General features: G+C 26.2%; 1 protein-coding gene across 1 annotated transcript; it reads right to left on the bottom strand.

The window, feature by feature from the left end:
- Positions 1 to 6,622: 6,622 nt before the first annotated feature.
- ATPsynbeta (ATP synthase, beta subunit) lies at positions 6,623 to 19,086 on the bottom strand. The gene is made up of 9 exons (XM_087151876.1): positions 18,874 to 19,086; positions 16,687 to 16,860; positions 15,084 to 15,380; positions 13,150 to 13,334; positions 11,947 to 12,105; positions 11,157 to 11,279; positions 10,668 to 10,880; positions 9,357 to 9,558; positions 6,623 to 6,885 (listed from the first exon to the last, which is right to left on the bottom strand). Exons 1-9 carry the CDS (start codon positions 18,989 to 18,991, stop codon positions 6,791 to 6,793), a joined length of 1,566 nt encoding a protein of 521 aa, XP_087008002.1. The 5' UTR covers positions 18,992 to 19,086; the 3' UTR covers positions 6,623 to 6,790.
- Between the last annotated feature and the right edge of the window lie 1,041 nt (positions 19,087 to 20,127).

The following is a 20,127-nucleotide window of genomic DNA, read 5'->3' on the forward strand; positions in this document are numbered from 1 at the left end:
CAGAGAACGGATCTAGCATTATTACTTCAAAATTAATTTAACAAAACATGCGTGGTCACTACGACATATAAATAATATCTAACTTGTAATTAGTAATTTAATTATAAGTTTTGAAGGCTTAAGTGGTTGGTAACATAATAGAAGTCTACATAATATCGACATTAATATACCATCATTTATTTTTTACATAGTGCTTACCATATGATTGCAAAGTAAAAAAAAAAAAAAAAAAAAAAAAAAAAAAAAAAAAAAAAAAACGGACTTTAACTATTTGGCTCAGATGAGGCTGCGCTGTCACTTCTAAGAATATATTTTTCAGACGCTCTAATTACAAGTTAAAAATATTTTTGTATTTATTTATTCTGGTATTTCTTAATTATTAAAAAGAAGAAGAAAAAAAACAGTTTAATAGATACTAAAAAAATCTGTTAGATTCTTGGAATTATATTTGTTCTAAAATATAGATTAAAAATAAAATTAAAAAAACCTCCTCCGTTTTATTCTAATTTTGATTTTATGTTTTACCTTAATCTTGTTAAAGTAAAGCATTTGTATTTTCCATGAAATATTAAAAATTTTAATATGGATATGAAAATAGAGGAACGTTTTTTTGTAATTCTTTTTTATCTCTCTTTTATGTGTGTGCGTAAAATAGAGGAATTATATGCAACTAGATATAAACTTAACATTCATATCGAACTTTTTTATTTCAAAAATGAAGCATTTATACACGAGAGATGAAAACCGTTTCTATTTTGAACTGTTATAGTTTGCGTTTCCATTTTGTTTCAACTGTTACAGTTAACGTTTCCATTCCAACTGTTACGTTTTCATTTTGAACTTTTTTTTTCAAAAATAAAGCATTTATACACGAGATGAAAACCGTTTCCATTTTGAACTCTTTTTTTTCAAAAATAAAGCATTTATACACGAGATGAAAACCGTTTCCATTTTGAACTCTTTTTTTTTCAAAAATAAAGCATTTATACACGAGATGAAAACCGTTTCCATTTTGAACTCTTTTTTTTTCAAAAAATAAAGCATTTATACACGAAATGAAAACCGTTTCCATTTTGAACTCTTTTTTTTTTTTTCAAAAAATAAAGCATTTATACACGAGATGAAAACCGTTTCCATTTTGAACTCTTTTTTTTTTTTCAAAAATAAAGCATTTATACATGAGAGATGAAAACCGTTTCCATTTTGAACTGTTACAGTTATATAAATCTGATTGACAAATGAAATTACTTCTCATTTGTTTTTCCTAATGAGTCACAAAATCTATATTCCTTAAATTAATTTCTTTTTCATCTTAGTTGATTGTTTTTCAAATTCAGGTAATCAATTATTTTGTTCAAATTATCATATTAACTGAAAGTTTTTTTTTTTTGTTTGTTTTCTTATAGGGAAAATATAAATTTGTAAGAAGAAAAACAATGATGAATGAGACAATTAGAGAGCAAAGCCTCCTAGTATCTAAAAAAAAAATATAGTCATTTTGAAGATTGATAAAACACTGTTAAACGTTAAGTGAAGATAATGCAATAGTCAGAGTTCGGGCAGAGGTCGCCGAGGAAAGGAAATTAAAATAATTCCTGTTATCTTCTTGAATTTTTTTTCTCGAAATAATTCGCTGTTGTAATTCGGTCAAAAAACTGTTTTTCCGAAAAATTTTCTCTTCCGGAAAATCTTATCACACGCTTTTTCTGGCAAAATATGATAAGTAATTTTTTTTTTTTTAAATAATAATAATTTGAAGTTTTGAAGCTAGTTTATTTATGTTTAAGGGGAAGGATTTTTTTTTTTTTTTTTTTGTAAACTTTTGGCAGCTTTAAATTCAGTATTTATAAACTTTTTTAAATAAAAAATACATTGTAGAGAGAGAACACTAATATATTTAAAAAATTACTTTTATTCATTAATTTCATCATTTGTAGGCAGTACTCCCATTTTCATTTGATAACATTTCGTAAAAAGAAAAATTGAAATTCAAAGACAAATCGTATTATGCAAAGCATAAAAATGGGTGAAATTTTCGTATACAAATTTTCAATATTGCTTTTTAATGTAGAAAAATTTCATTGCTTGAGTTTATATATTTTTTTTAATTAATAAATTTTAAGCTTTATGATATTTTTCGTTTAATATACAACCATTTTGTTTAAAGCTTTTGTTTTAAAAAAGCTTACGAGTAAAGGATTTTTAACCTAGGGGTGATACTCTTATTTTGTGTTATTAATGCCCTTAATTTAAAATTGAGATGATTATGAGATGCTTTTAATATCCGTAGATTCTAACATCCATATTAGAATTAATAAATAAAATGAAGATGAATATAATAGTAAAGACACACATAAGAAACAAAAAACACACTTTCTTTTCCTTACTATTAATATAAACTCAAGCACGAGTTTATAAAATAAAGAACTGAAAAGAGATCAATATATTTTTCTACAAAAATGAATAACATTTAAGGCAAAAGTGAGGAAAAAAAACACTTAAAATTGTAATTTCTTAAAAAAACTCTGGTCAAATTTCGACTAGGTAATTACATTTCAGCAGACTGCAGATCGGCCAGCATGGCTTCTTTTTTTTTTACAAGTTTAATAGTCAATAATTCTAGAACAAAAAATCGATTGTTAATTTTCTACATACGTTTAATAGTTAATAATTCTAGAACTAAACATCGAATTTTAATTTTTTTTATCTGACTCCCTATACAATTTTCTACACAGCTTTGAAATTACAAGCTTCCAAGTCTTATACTTTTTGGGCAGCAAACAAATGTAAAGTTAATTTTTTAATGTAAATCAGCATTTCTCTAATCCTTGTTTTCCTAACCCCATCTTAAAGAAAACAATTTAATTTTTTTCAAACTGTGTAAATATATTATTATACCTAATATATTTTCCCTTTTTTATTTTTCATTATTTTTGAAAATAACAATCTGTTAAAATACAAATCCAGTAACTTTACAGAACATATTTAAAAAAACTAATAAATATCTTTTTTTCACAAATTTATTTTTGCTCATTTTAACCACCACCCCCTCACTAGAAAGAAAGATAAAAATCTCGCAGAAATATTATCAAGGGGTAGTTTTTAACAGAAAACATCTAGTGGGTAAGGTTCATGATAGTACCATAACAATCATGAACTACATAAACTTTGTGGTAGTACAAAGTCCATGTAGTAAAAAGTAGTTCATGATCTATTAGAATAAGTTTATATTTTCTTAAAATTACACGAAGGCTAATGATTTTTATAATAATTTAATACTACAATCTATACCAGGGATGGTGAACCAATGGCACGCGACACAATATTTTGGGTACGCCACCTATCACAATTGAAGCATATGTAACAATTAAATTAAAATTCACGAAAAATAAACAAAATAATAAGTAATTATTAATAAAAAAAATTAACAATTAATGCTAAAAAAAACAACCATAAACAAGCTAACAATAAATAACTAGCAAAAATAATTTAAGAGTTCTGCTTAAACTAACATCTTACAACCTAATATAAGTTATTTGTCATCTAATCTGCAACAACAGAAGTTACTCTGATGTTACTTTAAGTTGAATTATGCGTATAACTGAGACATTGCAAAATGTATTTTATTTCAATGTAAATAAAGAGTTTTGAGTTGATAATTTTTATGATGTTTTGTTGATGATGTTGATGTTTTTAAGGTGTTTAGTATTATTTTCCCTATAATCACGAAATCAAAATTATTTGACAGCACGTCTATGACCTCATTAAAAAATTTTTTTAGAAAAATAGCACGTTGATGTATAAAGGATCGTCACCCCTGATCTATACCATACCTGCCAACATAGGAGAAATTTAATAAGAGATTTTACTAGCGACCTTTTTTAGGCTACGTTTAAAGTGTATACATCATGCATAATCATGAAAGTCAGAAAGGGAAATTCAGAATAGGAAATATAAGCACTTACATTTAGCGAAGTAAAATACATATATATTAATCTAAAGAAGGATTTTAAAACCATGATTAATAAGTACTTTAAATTCCATAACTATTATTGAACAGTCGACCCAATTTTTGGGTTTACGGCTGCCTATGCTTAACTACATAATCGTGAACCTAATCCATAAGACAAGGGACTTTTTGTAGCAAGTATTGGGAGAAATTTGCCCTTGTGGAGGACTTTTTGATGGAAGCAAACTACATTTGCGAACGCATGGAGAGGAGAACTTCCCACGGTTATCCTTTAAGGAAGAGGTACTTAAACTATAAACACTCAAGATACTGCAGTATTGGCCGCACTATCTGTTATGGAAGAGAAGTCTTTTTGCCTTCAGTGAGCATTTTATCTACAATTTTTTTTTTTTAAATTTCTTCAACAAATGAAGAAATTTGAGAATATACAGATGAACAGGAGATGGTAACAAATATAGTTCTCAATTGAGTCATAAAAACATTTAAATTAAAAAGAATTTAAGAAACTGGGATTGAATTTGTTATGAATAATCAAAGGGATTCACTTTTAGCTAACTAAACAACGATTCTACTGGTTAGCAAAAAGATGAAAGGGATCGTCTCAAGCTTGACAATAGAAGGAATGGATAAGTTTCAGACTATTTTATTACAAAAAATAATTTTTTTTTTTTTTTAAAAAACCTCAGCACCAGCTGTTGACTGTTCCTCAACAAAAAAAAAACTATTCCACACATTGTTTTATTTCTCACTCTCGAATGCTTTCATCTTTTTGGTAACCAACAGAAACCAAGTCCCTCCATCAACTTGCAGCTGTGAATTCTTACGATAATACTAAGATCAAAACAGTCACATCTGTACTTAATGTAGAGTTACTTTCCTCAGTGTAAGCATTAAGTAAATATATGATTAGGTAATCAAATTTTTATATAAAATTAAGTATTTTAAAATAGATCAATCTGAAATTGCACGGGAACTATTACTTGGCATTTTTCTTCTACACAAAGGGGGGGGGAATCTCTGCATATCTCTCAGCTGTTCTAAAACATAAAATCATTCCACACAGACAGGATTCAAGCTTGATTGAATCCCTGTTCAATCATTCCTCAAGCTTGAACAGTTTAGCAACAGAAACTAAGTTCATTCATTTGGCTTGTTGCAAATCATTACAATATAATAGAATTCAAAAACTTTTTGGAGCAAATACCATTCAAATCTTATTACCACTTCATCTTTCATTTCCTTTTGCAGCAACTATTTTTCTAAAAACTTAATTTTGTAGATAAACATTTTTTTCCCCAAAGAAATAATTGAAACTATAAATAAAATGATAACATTGTGGAGAATAGGAAACTCAACACAAGAGTTAAAATTAAACAATCAAAATGCACACTATAATTTATAATTTTTCAAATTTTGAAATTATTACTTATATTAAGATGTAATTTAAAACTTTCAAAACAGTTTCATGTGAAATTTACATGAACTATAATTTGCAGTTGATAAATATCCAGTACTTTTTTTTTTTTTAAATATTTATAAAAAAGCAACTTGATTATTTATGATTGTTCTATGTTCCCCAAAATTCCTGTTGTGCAAAAAAGAAATAAATACGCAAGTATTTTCAAGGTGACAAACATAAATTCTGAAAAATGATTTCAGAATTATGTGAACAGTGTGTTCACTTTAAAATATGTTTTATTTTAAATATGTTCCAGAAGGAATATAAGATATGTACATAGAGGTGCTAAACTTTTTTTGGAAAAAGAACCATAGAAAAAAAAAGGAAGAAAAGAACTGTATGAGTAAGAGTTATAATCTAATGTTAATTAATATTTCTTAGTTTAACCCATTTAAGAACACTATCAATTCATCTTAAAAATTAAGACACTGTAAAAACTTATTTGGAGTACAACCTATTTATATAACATTTACAAATTAAAAACTTGTTCTATTAATTACATTGTTTTCTTCCGCCTTAATTGAAGTGCATACTTTTGATGCTTCATAAAATTTTCTTTCATAAAATTACTGTCAAAATACATTTTTCTATTACTTTGGGTAGAAGATTATTTTTCATAACAAAACAAAAATTTTGAAAATACAGTAGGGAACCGATTATCCGGAACGATCGGGACCATCGCTATTCCGGATAACTGATTTTTCCGGTTTTCTGAATCGCTACAAAAAGCCGTTTTTTTATTGTTAAACCCAAATAAAAATATTTTTTTTTGGAAATAATCTTAAAAAGAAAGAAAAACGATGAAGTAATATACTAATGATTATTTCCAAAATGATGGTAAGGTGAACATCCTTCAAAAAAGAAAGAAAAATCCTAATATCTTATGAAGAAAAAAAATTTTTTTTTTTAAAAATGGCGGGAAAATTTATCGAATTTCGTTCCGGTTTTTTGGTTTTCCGGTTTTCTGATTTCCGGATAACGGGTTCTGTACTGTACAAATTACTTAATTATAAAAAAAATATTACTTACTACTTTTTCATTGGAAAAAAAAATATACTGTAAACCACAAAATATTTAATATATTTTTGACACAAGTTTGAAATAAATACTTTATTTTAATTTAGCAAACGAATGGTGGTTTATTAGAACATTAATAGTAAAAATAAGCAAACAAATTCTAAATAAGCAATAAACAAATTTTATACAAATTTTATTCAGTAAAACATCTGAAAAAGTGCAGTTACGCATGATCTATACTGATGAACGTTAATCCACATAATTATATTCTTTTCAAATGGAAAAAATCTAATTTCTTTAATTTTGTAGATGGAAAATAAAGCTACAGTCTATAATTACAATTTTTACGCTTCTTCAGCAAGCTTCTCAGCTTTTTGTTTGACTTCCTCAATAGGTCCTACCATGTAGAATGCAACTTCTGGTAAGTGATCATATTCACCTGAGAAAGATTATACCAATCATTAAAAAAAATGTCCACTTAAATACAGAAACTTGAAAGTAAATATTTTAAATAGACTAATTAGCAAATAGTAAAAGCCAACCGGGAATAAAGTTTACCTCTTTTCAGTAATTTTTCTTATTTTGAATTTTCAACGGTGCAATGAAATTGAGAAAACTACTATAGAATTTTTGTAGCATTTTAATTTTTTACTAATCACATCAGATATTAAAATATACTACATTCTCTAATGTGCCAAAGGGTCCAGAATATTGTGGAAAATAAATTATAACTTTTTCCACTATGAAAACTTTAAAATTATTTTTAATGCATTCAGTAACTCAATTCTAAAATTTCTTTCTAATGACTATATATCACACACATGGAAATAAAAGTATTCCTGCAATTGCTCTATGTGGGCCAGCGGGGTCATGGAGAATAAGGATATAGCCTAAATCAGGATTGTAGCAATGTCGTCGTCACAGCAAACAGGTCACCCCTACTCCCGAGTAAAATTGGTATCCATCGGTTTGAAGCTGGATAAACTTCCAGCCACCAATGGTGGTATCGAAGCACGGTTCAGTGCATTAACCAAACAGACATTCGAAATTACTCTCTCTTCATATTTATAATGACTCGCTTTACTGCTTTGTAACAAACAAAACATCTAAAAAAAAAATTACTTTAAACTTCCCACTGAGTTTAAAAACAAACTTAATGACTGGAAACAAAAATGCATATTTTATTAATTATCAACGTTATAATTTTTTTAAAAACTGAACCCATAATAAGCTTATTTGTGTTACATATGGGGTGTTTCACAAGCAAATTAAAAAAATATTTTGTTTTCACAATATAAGGGTGAATTGAGAAGGAAAAAACTATCCAATTAAAATAAAAATACTGAAACTTCATGGTGATTAAAATTTATCATCATAATTTGAGATATTAATGAAATCAATGTGCAAAAAATTATTGATTGCACTCAAGAAATAATAAATACAGTAACAAAAAATCTCAAGCATGAGTTGTTTTCTATGCATTATGTACCATATCAGTAACATCTTTTAAAAAAACAACTTCATCCCCATTCTAACAATAAACAAGTTTTGCTATGAACAAATCAAATATTGAGGAATAAGTCTAACTTATTTTTAACAATTTAACGTGATATATAACAGTTTATATTATTATCTATTCCCAGCACTTAGATATTTTTTAAAGCATTGGTGCTTTCTTCAGTAAGTTTGATCAATGAGTTTTTAAAGTAATTATACATAAAACTCTAGCTACATATTTAAAAAATTAGATAATATAAAAATTTAAACTAAGTCTAATTTTTCAATAACTGATAATTTTTAAAAAAAAAACTTATCAACCAATAACAGAAAAACAAGTTTGATAAGTTAAAGTTATCAAAAATTTGAGTTCAACATTAAACAAAACAATTTAAGGGTACATAATTTAAAACACTGACATAATCAAGAAGCAGTAAATTTTATTGCAAAACTGATTCAGCTCCTTTATAAGTCATAATTAAATATTAAAATAATTATTCGAACATGAAACATGTTCAATTTGATACTACAATAAAAGGCAATAATAAGAATAACTTAGTATATTAAAAAAAATGCAAGAAAACAAAAGCTACCTGAATAAGTAATATTAGTGCACTTAAGTTAAGCGGAGAGAAACATTAAAACTGTGTCCTTTCAATATTAGTAAAATAATTAAATTTAAAAAAATTCTTTAATTGTAACAATAAGATACTAGCAAATTTTTTTGACAAATTGCTAATCATCAAGTCATAAAAATAAAAAATTTAATTTCTGCTTTCAATAAGTACATTTGTTCAATAGGGATAAAGTGAACTTTTACTTTAAGCAAGTAATTTGATAATTTTAAAACTCTACATCGAAAATTTGTATGAATTTGCCTTTCACACATAATTAAAATATTATACTGCCAAGATACTATTTCTAAACACTTAGTATTTGTTCAAAGGAGACTGTCCCACAATATTTTGTTTACATAAGATTTTTCCCTATGCTACTTGTAACCAAATATCCTTGTACTCTTTTTCATATTTTGGAAAGGATGAATTCCATCCGCACTAATGATCCACACCAATTTTCAAAAGACTTCAAATGCAAATCTTAAAATTTTTTTAAAGATTATAATTTTTTTCCCCATAGAAACCTATTTTAAGGTAGTTTGTTTCAGGCTTATATTATTTGGACCCAATTCTAATCACATCTAACAAAAATTACTGTAATCAAATAAAAATATTGATTTGTTCAGAAAAATTCACTAACATAATTTTGAGGATGAAGTTAAATATATTGCCCTGCTTTTTATAAGGAAAAATACTTAAAAAAATATACATCTATGTATAACATAGCATAAACAAGCTTTTCGATTTTTTTTTCTTTTTTGCTATATTGTATATTATCTACGTTTATGATAATTACCTGCTAATATACTCTGGAATCCCTTAATAGTTTCAGCTAAAGGAACAAATTTTCCTGCTTGTCCAGTGAAGACTTCAGCTACTTGGAAAGGTTGAGACAAAAACCTTTGGATTTTACGAGCACGGGAGACAGTAAGCTTATCTTCTTCAGACAACTCATCCATACCCAAAATAGCAATGATATCTTGAAGTGATTTATAATCCTACAAAAAAAAAAAAAAAATGCTTTCAGTTTTAAATAAAACATTTAAAAACAATAAAAAGAAGGTAGAATCATTTTTTGTTTATAAGAGTAAGAATTATCTAAACCAATGGTTCACAAAAGGTGATCTGCAAAACCCTGGGGCTTAAAAAAGTTAGGGATGTATTCAATAAGTAATGCTTTTTGAAGCATGCAATCATACTTATATTCCAACAATAATCCAATATCTAATATTCTTGCAGATTTCATTAAATTATTCCAGTAAATAAGGATTAAAAAAAAGCAACATATTGAAAAAAAATAAAGATTACAATAGGATTGAATTAGAAGATATTAAAAGGCAAGCAGCAAGTTCATTGATGAGAGTAACTTGAAATCTAAAACAAAATTATAATAAAATTCTGCTGTTAGATTAAGCCATTTTGTCAAGTATTTCGTCAATAGTGATTTTATGATAGACAAACAAAGATAATCTTCGCTGATTTTGTTCCTCATATATGTTTTGGCCATCTTTTAACATAAACTTCTCAATGCAGAACACATTGTAGTAGGAAATGTGGTCAATTTTTCTAATAATCAAATCTGTTTATTATTGGGTAGAAATTTGCAGCAAGTGATGGCAACACTTAGGGCCTATTGACAAAAATTCAGTTTCCTGTGGCTCACTTTATTCAAACTTCAATTTGGGACATTCTTTTTCCCCCAATGAAATGGAGGAAAAAGTTGTAAATTTTTAACTGAAATTTTTCTTATTAAGTAGGGAAGAGAGTCTGAACCCCCTTGGCTAAGCTCATGTTTATTTAGAATAATGGGGTTTAGCCAAATGATTAAGGGTTTCAGGGTCGAAAAAAATTATAAACATATGATCTAAATTATTGCTTGCAACAGATTTGGCACAATTTAAACCACTTGATTTTAAAGAAAAAATCATTAATAATTTTAAAAAATCATCCCTGAGACAAAATATGATATTTCTCTATCTTACAGAAATCACGTGTTTTATCTATTTTTTTCTTTAAAGCTATGCAAATTTTTTACAATAAAAAAAGTTTAAAATAGTATGAATAAGTTTAAAGGAATAAAATAAAATACAAAACTCGTTTCACATACTTGCAAAATTTTTTGCACACCACGAGCAACATCGTAATGTTCTCGACCCACAACGTTGGGGTCCATAATCCTAGATGTTGAATCAAGAGGATCCACGGCGGGGTAAATACCCAACTCAGCAATACCACGAGATAATACAGTTGTGGCATCCAAATGAGCGAATGTGGTAGCTGGAGCAGGATCTGTCAAATCATCAGCAGGTACATAAATAGCCTATAGAAGCATAAATAGAAAAATGAATATGAATGGAGGAAACAGTATTATATGTAACTTACAATAGCATAATAATATAATTCATAAAGAAAATTTTTTGTAAAACTGTTAAGGCTTAGACACTAATAAGGTAATATCATAGAAAAATGCTATAATAAAGAAACAATTCTTACTTTTAATCTATTAATTTAGAAAACAATAAAAATCAACATAATAATAACAGCAAAATTAATGCTAATGAGAAACAATTATAAATTTTTTAAAAAAATATCTTACCTGTACAGACGTAATGGAACCCTTTTTGGTGGTGGTAATTCTTTCCTGCATGGTACCCATATCAGTTGCCAAAGTTGGTTGATAACCTACAGCAGATGGAATACGACCCAACAAAGCAGATACCTAAAAGTGACAATTGTTTGATTAAATTTCAGATAAAAGAAAGGTTTAAGTTGAAAGAATAAGCACTCTAAAAAAGAGAATTTAGGCTATGGAAAAAATACTTATCAAAAAGAGTGCAAAAATTTAACTATTGCATACATGCTTTGAAATAAATGATTATAAGCAGACTATAAATAAGGGTAATTGTGACAACTTAAAAAAAAAAATCCTGAAAATTTTATGAGCAATAACTAGATATTAATTTATATACTAGAAATGTTTATTATAATATTTTAAACTAAGAATAATAAATTACCTACTAATGAAAAATATCACTTTTATAATAACTTTAAGAAAAAACTTAATTACCACAAAAATTGCAGTAATGAATATTAAAATTGCAAGAATATGAGTCACAATATTGCATTCTAAGAAGGCAAAAATACAAATCATGATGTTAGATTTTAAAATTGCATAACTACAAAATCCAATGTTTTATATAACAAATGCATGAATTTTAATAACGGCATTAGATTTTAAACTCGCACGAATACTAAATAGGGATATTAGGTTTTAGAAACATGTGAATATGATAAAGAACATATATTATTTCAATAAATGTAAAAACAGTATCCAAAAAATATATAAATTAATAAGAACAGAAAAAAACATTAAAGTTGAAACTTACTTCTGAGCCAGCTTGTGTGAACCTGAAAATGTTGTCAATAAACAATAACACATCTTGACCTTCCTCATCACGGAAATACTCAGCAACAGTGAGACCAGTTAAAGCAACTCTAGCACGAGCGCCAGGAGGTTCATTCATTTGTCCGTATACAAGCGATACCTTTATAAAAATTATGCAAAGAATCCATGTGAATTTACCACTCTGATAAAAATACTTCTTAAATGTGCTACTTGAAATTAATAAATTTAACATTAAACACACAAATTAAACTATTAAACTAAGCAAAGTGTTTTAAACAAAAAGTATTCAAAAGATTAATATTTAATGAATTTATTCATAAAATTTTTTCAATAAGTAAAGCATTTAATAAAAAAAAGGTTCTTATTCCAATAACTTATTTAAGCACCAGTCAAACCCAAATGGTTAATTACAGTTTGAAAGATATGTTTTATTCCTGATTTATATGTAGTTTTAACAACTAATTAAGCTTTTCAATATATCAAGCAGTCTAAAACTAAAATCTTTAAACACCTTTTTCATTGGGTATTATACATATTTTCAAAACAAATAATTGTGTAATTTAAAAATTAAACATAAAAACTATTGTTTGTTGAATTTAAAAACGTAATCACTTTCAGACCAAAAAGTTAACAATCACATTGAAATTTAAAACCATAAAATTTTACCTTAGGTGTGTGTATATAGATAAAACAATACAAGTATACAATATATACTTTTAAAAATATAAATTTAATAAATTTTTATAAAGAAATGTATTTTACATTCGTAAATTTTGACATACTTTTTTATTATTCATTATTTTAATCACTTTTATTTCTAACACTTAAATTGATATAAATACTTAATACAAGACAAATGATAAATTGTGAAAACTATGACAAAAACAGAAAATGTTTAAAATCTATGAATTTTAAATCAAAATTAAATTTTTAAAAGACAAATTTTAATTTAGCCATTTAAATTTAAAATTGAAAAAAGCTCCATATAAAATGAAATTTATTTCAAGTAATGATTTAATCTTGTGACCAAATTAAAATAAAAGTATTTGAATAGCTTTATACTAAATTTCTGAATATGTTAAAAGATAAGAATCTTCTGAAACCTTTCCCATTTAGATAATTACAGAATTCAGTAAAAATAATTATAAAATTACAAGACTGAATGACCATTTATATCACTTACTTTTGAAGTTTTATCTTTTAAACTTATGACACCACCTTCAATCATTTCATGGTACAAATCGTTACCTTCTCTGGTTCGTTCTCCAACTCCAGCAAATACAGAGTAACCACCATGAGCTTTAGCAATATTGTTGATAAGTTCCATAATTAGTACAGTTTTGCCGACACCGGCACCCCCAAACAGACCTAATGAAATTAAGATTTTTAACATTAATAGAAGGTATTTAAAAATGTATTGAAATATCAGAAACGTGTGCATAATGAAAAAAAAAAACTTATTATATTAAAAGTGGCTTTGTTTTGAAAACTTGGAAAACAAATTAGTCTATGTTTACAACTGACTATCATGTTTCTGACTTTAAAAATTAAGAATTTCTTAATCCAAATATAACATAAAATATTCCATCAACACTTTTAGTGAATTAAATTTTTCTTAAATCTGCATTTTTTAAAGAAAAATATTAACAGTATCTGTTATAGGAATTTCTCAAAGCCTTTTTGCCAAATTCAAAAAGCTACTGCTTCAGTACTTAAACTTACAATTAAAACTGATTTCATTCATAATATATATATATTAATTTATATAAAGAATTGTTTATGCAAAGAAAATTGATCAATATTTCAAATATTTAAAATATATTTAATTTTATAAGAAATTACTAATTTTGCAAAATTTTTCCACCTAAAACAAAATTATTAAACTCAATTAAAATCTCCTTATTTTGTATATTGTAATGTAAGTGAAGTAGTGTATTTAAATAGCGAAAAATTAGATCAAAATTGTTTTTAGTTTTCATAAAACTTAGGCTTTTCATCACATTGACAATTTGCAGAACTAGCTTGATAAAAATAGGCATAATATAACCTAAAAGTCACAACCTATATGAAACTCACAATTATGAAATTAGCTAATTGTTTACTAAAAGCCTTAATATCAGACAGAGCTTTAAAAATCAGTCTTACATAACAATAGTTAAGTCATTAAATAAAAGCTCAATAAATGAAAGAACTGATTAGACATGTACCAAAAGTTTTACATTTCAGTTGTAACTTTTTCTTTAAAGAAAAATAACTATTCAATTCTCTTGATGAAAGGAAGTGCTTGATTTTCAAAAGATGATACTTTCTTGTACTATTCAAAAGATATTCTTTAATCAAGAAATTTAATATGAACTTTAACATTTAAAAATAATATACAGAGTAGGCATAATTAATTAAAATATCAATTTTATTTTTTTTAAAAATTATTTAAAGCAATTTATTTTCTTTAAAATAAATGTGCAAGATAGAAATATTTTTATACAAAGTTATTTATAAATTTATTTATTAGATTGTGGTTTTACAAACAAATCTGATTACATTGATACTCAAATCTTTTTATTTATTTTTTTTTCAAAGAAATAATGAAATGGGAATGTATGTATTTTTTTTTCTTAAACAGACAAATAAAAATGAAAAAATAAACTCAATGTGGGAAGAAACTTTCAAATTATAATTTTTTCCATTAGCAGTATGTAAAATAAGTTTCTAGTAACGAACATATTACAATACTCATTTAGTTTCATGATTATTTAGATATAAATGTCTTTGAAATGTTGGGATGTTAAGCTGGAACAAAAATTATTTTATTTATTCAGTGATGAGATTGCAAAAATTAAAAAAACAAATGTTAAACATTCAGCTAGTAATATTTACTATTTTAGCCACAGTGTTTTTAAATACTATTAAGTATCATTCATACATCTTATTAGATTATTTAGTAACCAAATAAAAAAAAAAGAAAATTTAAAAAAAAAAACAAAAACAAATTCTGATTTAAACCGAGAAAATCCAAAATTCAATTTAAATTACATAAATTGGTTTTTTCTTTTTAAAAAAAAAACACGAGTTTTGATAACTCAGTCAAATTAAATTTATACAAAATTATATGCTTACCAATTTTTCCTCCTTTTGAATATGGAGCTAGCAAGTCTACAACTTTAATACCAGTTACTAAAATTTCTTGCTCTACACTCATGTCAACGAATTCTGGTGCTTCTGCATGGATAGCTGCATATTTGTCAGTAACTACAGGGCCTCTTTCATCAATAGGTTCACCAATAACATTTATAATTCTTCCTAAAGTTTCAGGTCCAACAGGAATTTTGATTGGTGAATTTGTATCTAAAACAACTTGGCCACGTACTAACCCTTCAGTACCATCCATAGCAATTGTACGAACTGTGCTCTCTCCTAAAATTTTCATTCATTCATTACATTAAATGAGATTATTGTATTTTATATCTCAAGAATAAAAGATATAGAAAATATGATGCACCTAAAAATATAGATATAAATATTGACACATAAATTGTTCCTAATTATCTTCAACATTGCCTAACCACTCATATTTTACATAACACATGGTTTACTGGCCAAGTAAAAAAAAATTAACTTTAAACTAATGAATAATGGTAGGTGTGAAATGAACTAATGAATAATGGTAGGAGTGCAAAGTACAAATTAAGTCTTATAAACAGACATACTATATAATTTTAGATCATATAATTAAATCCCTTAAATGTTGAGCAAAAACAGAAGGTCATCTATTGTGTGGAAACTGTGGTAACACAAAGTTAATCTGTGGTGTAAAAACACAGATTAACAGACTGTTTCTAAATCATTAAACTCTTAAAAACTGCATTTGTAAATAGAAACCATAGTGTAAAATACCACTGTTTACAAATATTGTAATTGCAAACTTTAAAAGCATATAATGCACATAAATTCGAATAGTAATTCTACTAACTTCTGTGAAAAAAAAGTCTTTGTCATAAAAATTTACTCCAGATTTTAGAAATTTAAATTGGTTTTTAAAAATAAATCTAGCTGTTATGGGCAGAACATGATATGTTATGTCTATAATATCTAGTTTTGAATTTTTTTTAAACTAATGAAAGTTACCAAAAATTCGAATAAGCGTAAATGATTGCTTTCCCAAAAATTATTAAAACTACTTCAAATTTTTAACTTAGTTATATACTCTTAAAATCGATAAATACAATGTTCATAAAAGGTGAAATTGCCCAAGTGGCATTATTTGTGCACTTTTTGTGTTATTTAACCCCATTCACAAAATTCACTTATTTAAAGCTACTTAATCAAAGTTAAAAATGTTGAACAATAAAACAAATATTAACAATATACATAAAATTTCAATGACATAATATTGGTATTGCTGGAAAAACTTAAAACGAGCCAGTTTTCGTTACTGAATTTAAGATCAGATATTAAAACAAAATATTTTAAAGTAAAAAAGTTCATTAAAAAATATTAAAAAAGAAAAAGCACTTGTTAAAAAAATATAAAATTAAAGGTGACTAAATTTACATATTTTTAAAAGTCAATGAAATGAATAAATTTTTTAGCAGATTTTCGTTAAAAAAATAATTACTGCATAATATATTCATAACACTATTATAGCTTAGCCTTACGTTTTTATTATTCATAAGAGCTTTTAAATTTGAATAGAAATTGAACCTGATGGGAAAATAAATACCTAAATGTTGAGCTACTTCCAAAATCAATCTAGGCTTTCGTCCTTCTACTTCTAAAGCATTTAAAATAGGTGGCAAGTTTTCATCGAATTGAACATCAACAACAGCACCAATGACTGCAACAATTTTTCCCTTCGATCGTGTAGCAGCTGCCGCTGATGCATAGTTTTGATTAGCTAAAAATAAGGTATTTTATTATATTTATCATAAACTAAGAATTATTTTATTCCATTTATTCAATAAGAATAGTGGAAATCTAATAAGATTTTCAATTTTTCTTTTAAAAATAGAAAGTAACTCAATGTTATAAGATCATATTAAAACAGGACTAGCATTTTATCCGGAAGAAATCTTCCTACAGGACACTGGAAGAAGTTGGACAGATAATAAGAATGATTAGATGAAACAGAAAAACCAAGAAATAACTATTATGATATAAATATTAAAATAGTTTAATCAAACTAAATTTAATATAGTACAAAAAATTATATGTTTCTAATGAAATTTTTTTTTAAATTACTTATTTTTAAGTTTAATATCGAATTTTAAATTATAAATCATATTAAAGTCTGACTAGTCAAACTTAATAGTATTTAATTATTAAAAGTATATGGTTAGTTTGTGATTAGAAAATTTAGTAGTACTATTAATAAAATTTGATAATACTTCAGTTTTTTTATGCACTTGAAAATTTAGTTCTTACAGTACTCATTTACGAAAATTGATCAACTATGGTTATTTTAATTTAAAATCATTGAATTCGTTATTCATTCTAATTATTTTTTAGTTTTCATGTATCTTACATATTAAATAACTTAGGAATTAATATTATTAAATCCTAAGTTATTTCATATGTAAGATACATGAAAACTAAAAAATAATTAGAATGAATAACAAATTCAACTGCAAGTTTAAAAAAAAACATTTTAATACTGAACATTTCTTTTTGAAAAAGCTTTTTCCACTTAGGTGAGAAGAAACCTGTTTCTAATGGAATAATTTTACAAATTGTAGAAGAAACTTGCCAGTTGAAACTTGAAAGAAGTTAGACGAAGTATTTTAACTTAATACAAATATCAGGGGCCTCTCTAGGTTTTTCTGAAAGGTACCCATTTTGTGAAAATTTAGACATAATTAGTGAAAATTAAGAATTTTATTAAAAATCAACACAAAAATATGGATTTATCGTTTCCTTCGGAACACAAAAATAAAATGTACTTATTTTATAAGTTTTTATAACAGTGCAAATAACTGTGTTCAAAGTTTAAACCAGAATTTAATTAGTCTCACTGTTTGCTATTGGAATAAAAATATAAATAACAATTGAAAGATTAAAAATGGTTTTACAGTCAAAGAAAAAGCGGTGAATATTTTATCATTTGTATTTGTATTGTATTTTAATTATAATTTAAACAATAAGTTTCATTAATAAAGGTTTTTAAAAGGTTCCATAATCTAATTTTAAAGAATAATATTTCATTCAATGTTTGTGAACACATTTGCAGTCATGCTAAATCAGCTTAATTTTGGCCATTTAATTAAACCAGTGTTCATTTTATTTTGAAACTATTTAATAAATTAATATTTAACAAAAAATATTCATAACCTGTAAGTTACTTAAACTGAATACTCAAGTTCTTCAAACCATAAACCTTATATTTTAACTAATTTGAGAATTTAATAAAGCTAAATATATTATAAAAAGTACATGTAGACTGAGGAAGACAAAAGGTTAATTTTTAAAGGATAAAATACATTTTAATATAGCTTTATAGATCACAATTGTTTCTTTTCATTATTATCATGAACAATATTCATTTTTTAATTTAGCATATAACAAAAATTTTAAATCTTGAGAAAATTAAAAATTTTAAACAAATTTTTTAAAGTTGAGCAAACAAATCCCAAAAAAGTTTTGTCAATTTCTGAGAGTGCACAGAGAATTCAACGAGTCTTAACTTTAGTTAAAATATCATCAAGTCATGTGCGTTTCAAAACGATTAGTAACCCAAGATTCTGATAAACACCCCGTAATTGATATTTTATGGAATGTTAGTAACGGATGTAAAAGAACATATATATTAACAAAAAGGAAACTATTTGATTCATGATATCAACAGAATATCACTTTAATTTAATTAAGAATAATCAAAACAATAATCTTATATTTTGACCGGTTTAAAACTTACATGTGGACCACAAACAAGGTAAAAATTTAGATCCTTCTCCAGCTATTTTAGAGATAGATATTGAAGGTTTAGCTACTTTAAGTAGCACAGAAGAAGCTCGACCAAATGCTCGATACATTTTGGACGATGTTTGAGAATTCAGTAATCTGTAAATAAATTTGAAGAGTTATGTTTTCAATTTGACCGATACGACCTCCTAGCCGACGGTAAGTCGTCGTACACGCGTCGAGCCCCGGATGAAAAAATTCGTTGCCAAAGAACATTTGAAAATTTCAAATAAATATCTTTTGGTTGGCTTAATGTAGTCAACTTTAAAAGAGTCAGCAGCCTTGCAAATTTTTTTTCTAATTTTATTTGCCATCATTTTTTTTTAACTATCAGTCTTTAAATCATATCATATTTGATGAACATTTAACTTAGTTTACTCTATGAAGTATGAACTGAGTTGCAGATAGAGTTGGCGTCAGAGAGACGTGGTTTTCTCTTGTGAAAGAAATCGTAGCGCAAGTTTTGGGTTCAAAATGTCGATTATCCCAGAATTCAACCCTAGTTTCATTTGGAAATCCACTGATAATCATTTAATTTAAAATTAAACCTTTGGAAATGAGGCGTGCGATAATTTATTATTTCACATCGTGCCGAAACCGGACATGAGTTGACGAGTACACTGGATATAGGGTGCTCAAACTGGATATTTTAAGATGATTTCGAATTAAATGAAGTTGATAAAGTGAAATGTCCTCATACACATTGCTTTCTTAAGTTTCTTCTTTGTGGATATTTAATATTTATTACACAAAAGTAGATATTTTCTGAAGATAATTAATATTTATCTTTGGGAAACATAACATGATATACTTAACGCAAATCATATTAAGTACCAAGAAATCGAATTTTTGGATTATTTTTGACATCTAGTTGAACTGAAACTCAACAACAATTTTGAATTGATGACACAATGTTAATAAGCCAAATAATAGTTTAGTTTTTTTTTATGTTTTCAGATACTCAGTTTGGTGCAAATGGTCAGAAATATTTTATCATTTTCTTGATTCGCTTTTTGCATAAAGTAAATATTTTTTTTTTTAAATGCCACTAGTTGCGGCTAGGCAGCTGACCTCACAAAAGGAAGGTCCTGGGTTCGAATCTCGGGCAAAGCATGGATGTTTTTTCATTCTCTGTGCTATCTGTCCTTGTATGAGTGCAACGTTGGCCCACCCATTATGGTGCCCCTGAGTAAGTGACCAACAAATC

The sequence above is a fragment of the Parasteatoda tepidariorum genome, chromosome 9, assembly GCF_982258835.1.
Source record: "Parasteatoda tepidariorum strain Cologne lab strain chromosome 9, Ptep-v5.0, whole genome shotgun sequence".
NCBI classification, from domain to species: domain Eukaryota; kingdom Metazoa; phylum Arthropoda; class Arachnida; order Araneae; family Theridiidae; genus Parasteatoda; species Parasteatoda tepidariorum.